We start from the raw sequence: 12,952 nt of genomic DNA, 5'->3' as shown, positions 1-12,952 counted from the left end.
GAGAAGCAGGCTCCATGCACCGGGAGGCCGACGTGGGATTCGATCCCGAGGCTCCAGGATTGCGCCCTGGGCCAAAGGCAGGCGCTAAACCCCTGCGCCACCCAGGGATCCCTAAATTTCAATTTCTAATTGTTATAGCTGAAAATACAATTGATGTTTGTATCCTGTTGCCTTGTTACACTCCCTTATTAGTTCTAGTAGCTTTTTTTTTTTTGCTTTTAAATTTTATTTTATTTTTTAATAGTAAATTTATTTTTTATTGGTGTTCAATTTGCCAACATACAGAGTTCTAGTAGCTTTTTTAAAAAAGTTATAGCATTTCTACTTCATTAAGTCATCTGCAAATAAAGACCATTTTCTTTCTTTCTATCTAATTTGCATGCTCATTATTTCTTTTTCTTGTTTTACTGGACTGGTTAGGGCTACCACTGCCTTATGGTAGAAAAGTTAGAACAGTCATCTTGCTTTCTTCCCAAAGGCATAAAATCCAGTTTTTCACTTGGTTAAGTATGATGGTAGCTGTAGACTTTTTATAGTTTTTTATCATGGATGAGTGTTGAATTTTTTCAAATACTTTTTTCTATATCTTATTGAGATAATCACATTTTTTTCTTTAAACTTGTCAATATGGGATGCCTGGGTGGCTCAGCGGTTTAGCGCTGCCTTCAGCCCAGGGCGTGATCCTGGAATCCTGGGATGGAGTCCCATGTTGGGCTCCCTGCATGGAGCCTACTTCTCCCTCTGCCTGTGTCTCTGCCTCTCTCTCTTTCTGGGTCTCTCATGAAGAAACACATAAAATCTTTAAAAAAAAATTGTCAATATGATGAATTATACCAATTGAATTTCAATTGTTAAATTAACCTTTTAATCCTGGGAATAATTCTATTTGATCAGGATAAAACTTTTTAATAAATTTCTGGATTTGATTTGCTAATTTTTTTTTTAAAGGATTTTCCTGTCTTCCTGAAGAATATTAGTCTGTAGTTTTCTTGTTATGGTATACTGATAACCAATAACTGGTATAATGCTGTTCTCATAAAATGAGTTAGGCAATATTCTTTCCTCTACCATTTTCTTGAAAAGTGTGTTGTTTTTTTCCCTAAATATTTGATAGAATTCACAAGACATCTGGGCCTGAAATTTTCTTTGTGGGAAGGATTTTAACTACAATTTTTTATAGCTACTAATTAAAAAAAATATTTGATATGTATATTGGTTATAACTCACATACCATGCAATTTATCCACAGCGGCTGAGTAACATTCTATTGCATAGACACGGAACATTTTATTTATTCATTCATGTTAATGCCCATTTGGATTGCTTCTACTCTTTGGCTACTATATAATACTGCTATAAACATCCATGTACAAGTTTTTTGTGTGGACATGTTTTCATTTCTTTTATGTATATATGTAGGAATGGAATTGCCAAGTCATATGGTAATTGTTTGACTTTTTGTATAACTGCTAGACTTTATTTCTTGAGTGACCTCAGCGATTTGCGTCTTTCAAAAAATGTGTCCAGGGCAGCCCCGGTGGCGGAGCGGTTTGGTGCCGCCAGCAGCCTGGGGTGTGATCCTGGAGACCCGGGATCGAGTCCCGCATCGGGCTTCCTGCGTGGGGCCTGCTTCTCCCTCTGCCTGTGTCTCTGCCTCTCTCTCGCTCTCTCTGAATGAATAAATAAATAAATCTTAAAAAAAAAAAATGTGTCCATGTCATCTAACCTGTTGAATTTATTGAATAAAGTTGTTTGCAATATCCCTTTATTACCATTATCTTCTCAGTAAGTTCTTTAGTGATGTGCCCTGTCTTTAAATTACTGACGTCGGTAATTTCTGTCTTCTGTGTGTCTCGGGGAGCAGTTTTGGTCAATATGGCTAGAAGAAAGGTTTATAAATTTTATTTTTTCAAATAAGTTGCTTTTGATTTTTTAAAGATTTTAAAATCTTTATTAAAAAAATTAAAACTAAAAAAATTTTACAGTAAACTTTATGTGCAATGTGGGGTTCAAACTTACGACCCAGAGATCAAGGGTCACATACTCTACCAACTGAGCCACCCAGGTGCCCCTTATTTTTTTTTATATTGTTCTTGCTTTCAATTTTACAGGTTTCTACTTTTTTATTATGTCCTTCCTTCAGCTCATGTTAGGTTTAACTGGCTCTTCTTTTTCTAGTTTCTTAAGATGGAATCTTATATTCTTGAGTTTCCTCAAGAGTTTTAATACATTAATAAATTATTTAATAATACATTTAATACTATAAACAATCCCTTAGGCAATTCTTTAGTTTCATCTCATAGTTTTTATATATTGTTTTCACTTTCCTTCTGTTCGAAATCTAATTTCTCTTGCAATTTCTTAAGACTTATTTAGAGGCATGTTGTTTAATTTCCAAGTATTTGGGAGATTTTCCAGATAGGTTCACTCTTGACAATTTAGCTATTGATTTAGTCTGGTGTGGTTAAAGAGGATGGTTTGCATGGTGTTAATTCTCTTAAAGGGACTGTGACTTATTTTATGGCCCAAGATACGGTCCATTTTGGAGAACCATCTTTGTGCACTTGAAAAGAATGTCTACTCTGATGTTGATGGGTGAAATATTTCATACATGTTAATTCATTGGTTAAAAATGTTAGTCAATTCTTCTAAATTTTACTTATTTTCTACCTGTCTTATAATTTACCAGCAGTTTGGAATCTCTATATAATTGTGGATTTGTCTATTTCACCTGTCAGTTTTTGCTTCATGTATTTTGAAGCTGTTACTAGGTTTTTGTTTTTTTTTAAAGGTTTTATTTATTTATTCATAGAGATGCAGAGAAAGAGAGGCAGAGACACAGAGGGAGAAGCAGGCTCCATGCAGAGAGCCCGATGTGAGACTCGATCCAGGGTCTCCAAATCACGCCCTGGGCTGCAGGCAGCGCTAAACCGCTGCGCCACTGGGCTGCCCTGTTACTAGGTTTTATACACATTAAAGATTATATTCTCCTGACCAATTGATTATTTTATCATATATATCCCTGGAAATCAATTTTGTTCCAGAATCTACCTTGGTATTAATTTAGCCAACCCAGCTTTCATTAGTGTTTGCATGGAATATCTTTTCCACTCTTTTGTCTTTAAAAGTGAACCTGCTGGGGGGGTCTGGGTGGCTCAATGGATTAGGCGTCCAATTCGGATTTCAGGTCAGGTCATGATCCTGAGACTGAGTCCAGGCATAGGATGGAGCAGCTTAAGAATCTCTCTCTCCCTCACCCTCTGCTCCTTCCTCCCTACGGCTGCCCCATCCCCCTACCCCTGCCACCATTGCACATAGACACATACACCCTCTTAAAAAAAAAAAAAAGGTCTTAAAAAATATCTAAAGATATTTATTTGAGAGTGAGAGTGTGTGTGTGTGTGGGGCGGGGGGTTGGCAAAGGGATAGAGAGAACCTCAAGCAGACTCCACTCAGTGCTGAGCATGTAGCCTAAGGTGGGGCTCAAGCTCAGGAACCTGAGAATCACTACCTGAGCTGAAACCAAAAGTCAGACACAACCGACGCCACCGGAAACCCCTCACTTATGTTTAAAGTGGATTTCTTATAGGGAGCATTTTGTTGTTGTTTTTTAATATGCAGTATGAAGAATCTTTGCCTTTTAATCAGCATTTAGGTTATCTACATTCAATGCCATGATTGTGATTGGATTTAAAGTTTCATCTTGGTTTGTTATTTGTCCCATCTATTCTTTGTTGTGTGCAATTTTATATCTTGCCTTCTTTCACTTTTGATCATATTATTTTCAAAAGCTAGGTAATACTGACATACTGTATTTTAATCTTATTACTCAGCATTCTGGCTGCTTCCCATTGTTCATTGTGAACATTATTATACAAGTGGCTTTCCTTAATTTGGTCATACCATTTAAGATGTATTTCTCCAAATCTGAAGTAGTGAGTGAGGGATCCCTGGGTGGCGCAGCGGTTTGGCGCCTGCCTTTGGCCCGGGGCGCGATCCTGGAGACCCGGGATCGAATCCCACGTCAGGCTCCCGGTGCATGGGGCCTGCTTCTCCCTCTGCCTGTGTCTCTGCCTCTCTCTCTCTGTGACTATCATAAATAAATTTAAAAAAAAATTTAAAAAAAATGAAGTAGTGAGTGGTTAGGGGTTGGGCTTTGGAGTCATAAAACTTGTACACTAATCCCAGCTCATCCCCTTAACTAGTTGTGACCTTGAGAGTTACTCTAAGCTTGTTTCTGAAGCTATTAAATGAAGCTAAAGTTCCTATCACCAGAGACTGCTGTGTGAATTAAGTAAGGTAACTTGGTATGGAGCACTGATCAGTGCCTGATACATGGTAAACTTTAAATACATGTTAAAGCAATGAATGAATCCAGTGCAAGGAAGTAGGGTTAGGCCTGGCAGGACACAAATGTTTTCAAATTCTCAACATCAGGCAAAAATAAAGCCGTGGTTTTTAATAAACTGCCTATTTATTAGAATTCCCTTTCCCATTGTTAATTATATTTCCTTTTTGATAGTCTGCTTGGTAAATTACTAAGATCTCAATGTTTTTCTTAAATATGAGCTCCTTAGAGTTGATTTAATATATTTTCCAGTCTTTTACTACAGACATGTGTAATTGTTAAATCTGACCGTATTTTTAAAAACTTTGTGATTTCTGTAATTTCCCCGAGGGATACACCTGCCAGAATATTGTTGGACTTCACTGTTCTGCAGACATTTTTAGACGCACTTTATACTTTTTACACCCATGAATGTGGTATATACCATTACTTTCTCTTCCATCAATTCCCTCATTAAGTTCCAAAGGAACTTCATGTCTTGTATAACTTGTTTTTACTAATTTACTCCTTTTCCTTTGTGATAGTTTTCCATTTTCTAGCTGGTGAGTGCTGACAGATGCTCCTGATATTTGTCTAGCTTTAATTTTTGAGAGAGAGCAGTGGGGAGGGGCTTGAGCAGACTGCCCACTGGGTGTGGAGTCCAACGTGGGGCAAGACATCACAATCCTGAGATCATGACCCAAGCTGCAATCAAGAGTCAGGGGCTTAACCAACTGTACCACCCAGGAGCTTCTTGTGTCTAGCTTTTATTAAATTTACTTGGTTCTGTATCAAAATACTGCTAAGATATCTTGGCTTTTGCAACTCCAAAGCTTTATGGCATTTACAGTGATTATCTTTTTACTTAGATGTAAAAAATATTAACGTCATTTTGTATTGAGAACCAAAGTTAAATTGTCTTAAATGTTTTCCCCCAAATTCTATAAAATATATTATACCTCCCACTCCGACATACTACCCCATGGCATCTCAAATGTTTGTTCACTATACCAGACTATTAAAGATTATGAGGGTAGGGTGTCATGCCCGTTATTTTCACTGCTCTATTGTTAGAGCCTGACCCATTGTGGGTACACTCCTTGACCAAATGTCATGTAAGGCAGTGTAATTTAGCCCTATGTTTTAGGAAGCACTTTATTTTTTAAACTTTAAAGGGTGACAATAATCTAGGAACCGTGCCCTAAATTTGCCCCAGGTTACATATTAGATGAATTTTGATTTAGAGGGAAGATCCTAGACAATTCTTTGTAGGCAGATAGGGTTTGGCGATAAAAGGGGAAGCCAGTAAGTACTGCATAGTTGTGGTAGTTACAACTGCAGGAGTTAACAGTATTTTAACCACAACCACGTAAATAAGGTTATGCAAAATCTTGCACAAAATGTAAACAAAGGTCACATAGATCTGCTTATATGTCAAATAAATGAATAAAGTCCCCAGTAGGTGGTCATTCGTAACATCAATCATCAGCGGAAGAAATGTTAAAAATCAGAAACCAGGGGCACCTGGGTGGCTCGACTGGTTAAGCATCTGCCTTTGGCTCAGGTCATGATCCTGGAGCCCCAGGATCAAGCCCCAGGGTATTGGGGTATCAGGCTCCCGCTAGTAGGGAGTCTGCTCACCTTGCTCATGCTGTCACAAATAAAATCTTTTAAAAAAATAGATCAGAAACCAAAATGATGGAGACCTACGGATGCAGAAGTTTATGCTTTGGATTCTGATGCAAAAGGTCAAATTGTGTGGAAGGTCATTCTTAATTTGCCTGACATCTCTGGCTAAGATGCCAGTTTTTTTTTTTTTTTGTTTTGTTTTGTTTTTGTTTTTTAAACATGCCAGTTTTGAGCTAGTCCAGTTTCTAAATTGTAGCTTCCTCAAGGAAGTTTAGACTGGGATAGCCTGAGTCCAGGGGGACAAGTGGAACCTCTACAAAGTAAATTTGATGGCTTATTGCATATTCCTTTCCCACTCCCTCTCATAACTCTAGTCCCAGTCCTTCTATGGGAATTAGATATTGTTTTTACTCAAACCAGTGTTATGAGAAAGCAAGTTAATGTAGGGAATATTTGTCTCCACCAAGTTCCTTCCAAAGTTGAAGTCAACATCCTTGGAGGCTCTGCTCATTATTTTAGTAGAGGTAAGCCTTTACTTAAGACATGAATTCTAAATAATTAGACTTTTACTTCCTTTTAAAGAGGCCCTCTAATCTGCCTAGCTTACTCACATATTCCTAGAAGCTTAGAATAGGTGCTTAATATTAATTTTCAGGAACAATTTATAACTTTTATATCAGCAAAAGGCAGGTAACTTTCTCACACAGGAACATGGTAAAAACAAAGAGTTGTGAAACTGCTTTGAGGGTGCTGTAATACAGCCCTCACCCTACCAGATTTTATTGTTATATATACAAATTTCACCTGTGTGTGGAATCTAACAGTTTCAATATACTTTAGTGTAGGAGATTGCGAATGACAAATAGGAGCCAAAAGATTGTTCAAATCTTTATATAGAGAACTCTGTGGCAAATCAGGAATATCAGAGTTCACAAACTGCAAAATATTCCCTCCTGATAGCTTCTGAAATGGTGGATTTAAGCTTTCACCATAAATTAATATACAACAGGCCATTAATTCTTCAAGATTTAAAATTCTATGCTGAAGGTGCCAGTCTGGCTTACTTGGTAGGGCATGCAACTCTTGATCTCAGGGGGTTTTAAGTTTGAGCCCCACGTTGAGTGTAAAGATAATAATTTTTTAAAAGTAAATTCTATGTTGTTAAGTAGTGACTGCTTCGTAATAACTTTATGCTCTCAACTATTTCTGAGTAGACTTTGATTCTAGATAAAACATTTTCTTACCTAAGAAATCAAGTGTTTTAGAAAACTGGAAAAGTTGAGAATTTGTCCCAGTAACTGATTATTTGACTTCACTCCCCTCAACGTTCTATCAAGGTAACTGGACTTAAAAATCTGACTCAAGTCCTTTTTCCCCCATGTCTGTTACTTGGTTGTAAAATCTGACTCAAGTCCTTTTTCCCCCGTGTCTGTTACTTGGTTGTATCATAAACTAGGACTAAATTCCTACAGTATAGGCTTATAATAGGGGAAATCCAATTCAGGACCCTCGGCCATGATTTATTCTCTCAATATTCTTATTAGAGGCTCACCACTCCTTACTACTGCTGTACTCCACTCAGGAATGTTCAAAACATCCAGCTAGAAAAGCACAACCTGGGAGATAGACTACTGTATGCCTCCACCTAGCCAAACTCAACCAATAGAACAGAACTTTTTAAGCTCACTTTCTGTTCTTTTACACTCTGAATGGTAAATTGTTTTCTAACCCTCATTTAGGAAACTAAACCCTTCAGAGAGTAACAGAAGCTTTCCAACTACTTTGCCTTGCATGACAATAAAACCCAACATTTTCTCCAAGTATGATGTTGTAGGAGGTCCACATTGATCTCCACCTCCTGCAAATCATATCCTTGTGTATTGTCTTTCCATACTGTAGCAGGATGGTAAAGTGGTTGGTCTGGGTTGCCAACAGAATATGGCAGAAATAAATGGTGTTGCTTCTGGACATAGGTCATACAAGAATATGGTTGCTACTCTCTTGTATCACTTGCTTTCAGGGAAGCTAGACACCACTTGTAACCCAGGTAGCCTTGTACAGACACCCAAATAGTAAAAAACGGAGTCCCTCCATTGGAGGGAGTCATTTTAAGTATTGCTTCTCCAGCCTTAGTCAAGCCTTCAATGATGTGGCACTGGCTGAGTTTCACTGCAACCTGATGATACCTCAAGCCAGAACCATTCAGCTAAGATGCTCCTGGATTCCAGATTCAGAAACTGCGGGTGACCATACACATGTGTGGTTAAGCTGCTAAATTTTGGGATGTGCTACATACTGATAACTGAGACACACTGGGCAAAGATCACCTGTTGTTCCCTGAATAAGCAAAATTCTAATTACAACACTTCCAAGATACTGAATTAACTTTGTTAATAAAATTTTAAATTCTTGTTTCTTTGATAATCAGAAAAAACTTAAGCCATTCCCAACTTACTCAACTACTAAACTCCTTCACTGCTAACAAAAAGAAAAAAACTCTGAAAATACATTACCTGTACTCAATGCACACTAACTGGATCACAGCTTACAGTGTCAGTTGTTTTTAACAATTACATTTAAAACTTCCCAGCAGTTAAGACTCCTCTTTAGATCTTACTTTTTCTCACTGGGACAGAACTGTAGATACTTAGCAGTATTCCTAGCAAGTTCCAAAAAGTCTGAATGAGGAGGCCTTGATTGCATTTGGCCTATTTCAATGTTTTACATTAGATCTTAAAGAAATGTTAAAGTAAATAAAACAGTATGACCAAAGTAAACAATTACTACATATAACTGCAATTACTACATATAACTGTTGATCTCAGGATTCAACACAGTGCAGGGTATTCTTTGACATTTACCAGACATCATAGATTACTACTAGAACATCACATAAGTTTATTTCAGATGTAACAGCAATGTTAAAATCAACAAGTTTAATTTTTAACTGCACCAAGTAAACTTAGCCATTTAAGTATTTTTAAAGTTATTCCCTCCAAAAAACTGAGGGAGCTTTTCTTTTCCACCCCACAAACCACGGTTTCCCAATAGTTCTATTTTTGGAGGACTTTCAATTGATGAGTAAACTGCTTTGGGATATTTTAGAACTTCTTTCCCCAAATAGAAACTAATTTGGACAAATTATATATTGCATAGATTTCTCTGCAGATTCTTTTCTTTAGGACCTAAATGCAATTACCATAAGGACTTTTTTTACCTATTTACCCCATAGTAAAAACCATCTGTCCTAAAAAATATGATCGATATATCCTCTGATCTTCCAGTTAATAGAATTGTTTTACCTCAACAATTTTTATGTTCCAAAATAACCAACTCAACAAGGGACATTACTTGAGTCTCTACTGACTCACAGGCATATGAACTAGTGCCCAGCTTCTACTGCTTCTTACATCCTCCTCTTCCTTAAATGGATGGAATTACTTAATACAAGTTTGATGTAGGACAATTAATCCTTTCCAAACAAGTTTGATGTAGGACAACTAACTTTTTCAAACATACACAATTTAGACATAAAGTCATTGTCTAATGTGGAAAAAGAAACTGTAACAATATGGAGCCTACATACTCAATTCAAAATTTAACTTTTTTCCCCTCCTTAAATAATGTACTTAATTGTCATGAGGCAGCTATTCAGTTTTCAATAACCACATTTAGGGATACATTCATAGGACTGATTAGATAGTCCAGGTGAAATGGTTATAGAAATAGAGGCAGTGTCATCTCAGAAAACTCATTTATATATCAAAATCTATTTTGATATCTGGAAGTTTACAAAAAGGCTGAATTCTTCAAACTAAGTATGCCTTCTGTGTAACTCAAGCACTCTTCTCTTGGCAAGAGCAAGCTGAAGCTTATCCATGAAGGTAAAGGTGCTTAATACTAAACTTTCTCTTCTAAGCTTATATTTGGACTGCTTAAGAAACTGATACCCAAGAAACCAGCATGGTCCTTCTACATTTTTACTACCTTAAGATTCAAATTCTATAAACTCATTCAACTATCTTCCTTTTCCTGTATTACTCTTGGCACTCAAGACTGCTGAAATCTACTGTACTTTGTACTTTCACATTCTCAAAATAGAACTTAGGATTATAAAATGTGCATAAACATTGTGTGAAATAATTTTGTCATTTAACATATTTGGAGAGATGAGACTTCTATTACCACAATTTACATGAGGATAAATATTATGAATCAAATTTCCTTTTAAAGTCAAATGACAAGAAAATCCAAGCCCTCTGCATTGTTTTAAAGTCTAATGAGAACATTTCATGGGCCATTGGTATTGGCAATCTAGAAAATTTTAAATATTGGATATGGGACTATAGAAGAAAACATGAAAATTTCAGATGTCTCCTATCTTACAAAAAGTTACCAACCCGTCCAAGCCACTCCCTATGTGCCAGAAAATGATCTGGCATAAACCAGTCCTGTCAGTAGAGGAGGTCACAGTGACATTTACATTATTAACACTTCTGAACTTCTACTTTTCCAACAATAGAAGCAAAATGTTGAACAATTTCCCCTCCCCCAAATCCTTAAACTCAGTATCATAGGCACAGAAAATAAGCAAATCTGGGATGTTCTCCAACAGATAAGCAATAGCACAGCTATGTTATTCTCAAAAATACTGTCTAGATATATTTTCCTATATAATCAAATGCTCAGTGGCCACACTTTTAACAGTCTGCATTAGCTGACATTAAATGCATTTATTGTGCCACGAGTTCTTCTAAGCTTCCTTTTAGGTGTTTTCTAGTATGTCCAAGAGACAATACCTGCTTCAGGTTTATTTAGGGGTACTGACCTATAAGGACATCAACTCCCATTTTTAAGGTTAGACTAACTATTGTGAGTTTACTGATGAAAAAGGACAGGGGGGAAAAAGTAAATCACAACAAACCTCTTTAGGTCAGTTAAAGGCCATATCTCTAGCTGGGATATTAAAAAAAATTAATCTCACCAGCCACACTCTAAAAGTTAATGCCACTAAGAACAATCAACAGCAGGAAAAATAAACCTGCTAACAACCAGCCCATTCATTAGCAAAAAGCAGTTTAACTCAAATACTGAGACCAAAGTAAAACACTATCTACCCAAACTGTCCCACCCACCCTCAGCAAGGAATAAAGAAATAATTGCTTAAAAAAAAACAAGATAAGCTTAGTATTTCTTACAAGGATAACAATGGTCCAACTCCTGAGATAACACTCAGAAGGACAAAAGGTGGAGTGAAGGCAATGTCTAGGGATTAGTATCCCACAGTCTTGAAAAACCCAAAGTACCACAAACACACTAAACTTGTCTTTGAATTAGAGAACAAGATATTGCTGCTATTTCTTTTTGTCTTTTGATATATACAACATTTTTGTAGACTCTGCCCTTCAATGTGAAAGCAGGACATAAAAAAAAAATTGACACTGACACCCAATTTTTTGGGACCATATATATCTTAACTGTGAAACCAAACATATCTATACCTCCTCTTTTCTACAATCAAACCACCTCACAAAAATAAGAAAACTAAAAACAATCCAAACATGATTAATTTTGAAAGTCCTTGGAAGTATTAAACCTTTTTCAGAGGAAAGAAAAAGAAAGAAGGGAGGACAAACAAGAATAAGGAAGGAGGGGGAAAAGAAAGAGGGGGGAAAAAAAATCAATGGGCCTCTCTTTTATTTGGCGACAAGCAAGTGCAAGAAAGTTCATTTCTAATTTGTTCAGTTGTCTGTCTTTTGCACATCTGCATTCTGGCCAGAAGGGACTTTGAGGTTTTTCTGCAACACATGAGCATCTGCGGGCTCTATCCTCTTATAGTAGTTCTTCTTTGTCTCAATAATCTCAAAGCCAAACTTCCTGTAGAAGTCAATTGCCGACTCATTGCTGATCTGGACATGCCTGAGATATAGAAGGGTATCAGAAAAAAAATAAATAAGATTTTGTCAGCTTTTGTGTATTCTCCACAAATAGCTTCCAATTGGTTAGAGCTGGAATACTGCACACATTTGTTAGATTCTTCTCATAATTACTGGTAATCAACAAAGGTCAGTATTCATCTCAGAAAAACCTTTGATGACAAATGTATACTATTAACCTGCTACATTTGCATGACAGCTGGTTGAGGTTAGGAGACTCAGAAATAGTGTTTACTTTTACAATCAGCAAAGGACAAAGTACCTTAGGCTAGCATAATATTTTTCATTTCAAGGGGAAAAAAAGATTCCTGTAATTAAAAATGGGTAAATAACCATAGGGATAATTCAAAAGCCATATTTACACATGTAGGAAAAAATACAGAAAAATAATATAACTAGAGTTTCAAATGCCTGAATATATCCTCACGGATTTATTTTAAAAAATGCCAGATTTTGATAATAAATAATTTGAGCTTTCTCAATTGCTCCTTAAAACAGCATTATATAATTTCTCCCACCGACAAAGTTAAAATGAGAACAATCTTAATACCCTTGTGATATAGCCTTGGTTCTTAATTTGAGTTCTCTTAAGATAGAAATATCAGCTAGGTACTCTCTGATTTTAACTACTGAATTCTACTACTAATGAACATAGCACTAAGAACCTTAAACAAAACCCAGAGACCAAACAGCATGAGAAAAGTAGTATTAATGATACTAATTCGCCAATTCTGAACACTTGAGTTTTAATCTTGGTTTCATCTCTGTGATTTTGGAGCTCCCATTCCAACATAATAAAGCAAAATGAGAATGTTTTAAGTCAGATTCCATATCTATTATTGAAACAAAACAAAACATAACCATTAAACTTCCATGGTTTTTCCAAAAGACAATGAAATAACTAACCAGATTTTAAAGTTTCTAGTAAAGATTTTTATTGCCAATCTATTAAAATCTTTAAGGACATTAAATATTATTTTACTTACAGATAGATGTTGTCAAAAGTGCCATCTTTTTCACAGATGTTTAAGACATGATTTAACATTTTAGTTCCTATTAA

At 36.3% G+C, this 12,952-nt stretch overlaps 1 protein-coding gene across 2 annotated transcripts in view; it reads right to left on the bottom strand.

Annotated features, from left to right (window-relative positions):
* Nucleotides 1-8,830: 8,830 nt before the first annotated feature.
* Nucleotides 8,831-12,952, bottom strand: part of NAA50 (N-alpha-acetyltransferase 50, NatE catalytic subunit) — a 28,224-nt gene continuing 24,102 nt past the window's right edge. For both annotated transcript variants that reach the window (XM_077884142.1, XM_077884143.1), the window contains exons 4-5: nucleotides 12,879-12,945; nucleotides 8,831-11,875 (exon numbers count right to left, since the gene is read on the bottom strand). In XM_077884142.1, coding sequence (XP_077740268.1) covers nucleotides 11,698-11,875; nucleotides 12,879-12,945 — 245 coding nt within the window. In that variant the 3' untranslated portion in view covers nucleotides 8,831-11,697. The remainder of the gene's footprint in view (nucleotides 11,876-12,878; nucleotides 12,946-12,952) is intronic.

This window comes from Canis aureus, chromosome 35 (assembly GCF_053574225.1).
Source record: "Canis aureus isolate CA01 chromosome 35, VMU_Caureus_v.1.0, whole genome shotgun sequence".
Lineage (NCBI taxonomy): Eukaryota > Metazoa > Chordata > Mammalia > Carnivora > Canidae > Canis > Canis aureus.
This window is presented reverse-complemented; position numbering and strand designations above follow the sequence as displayed.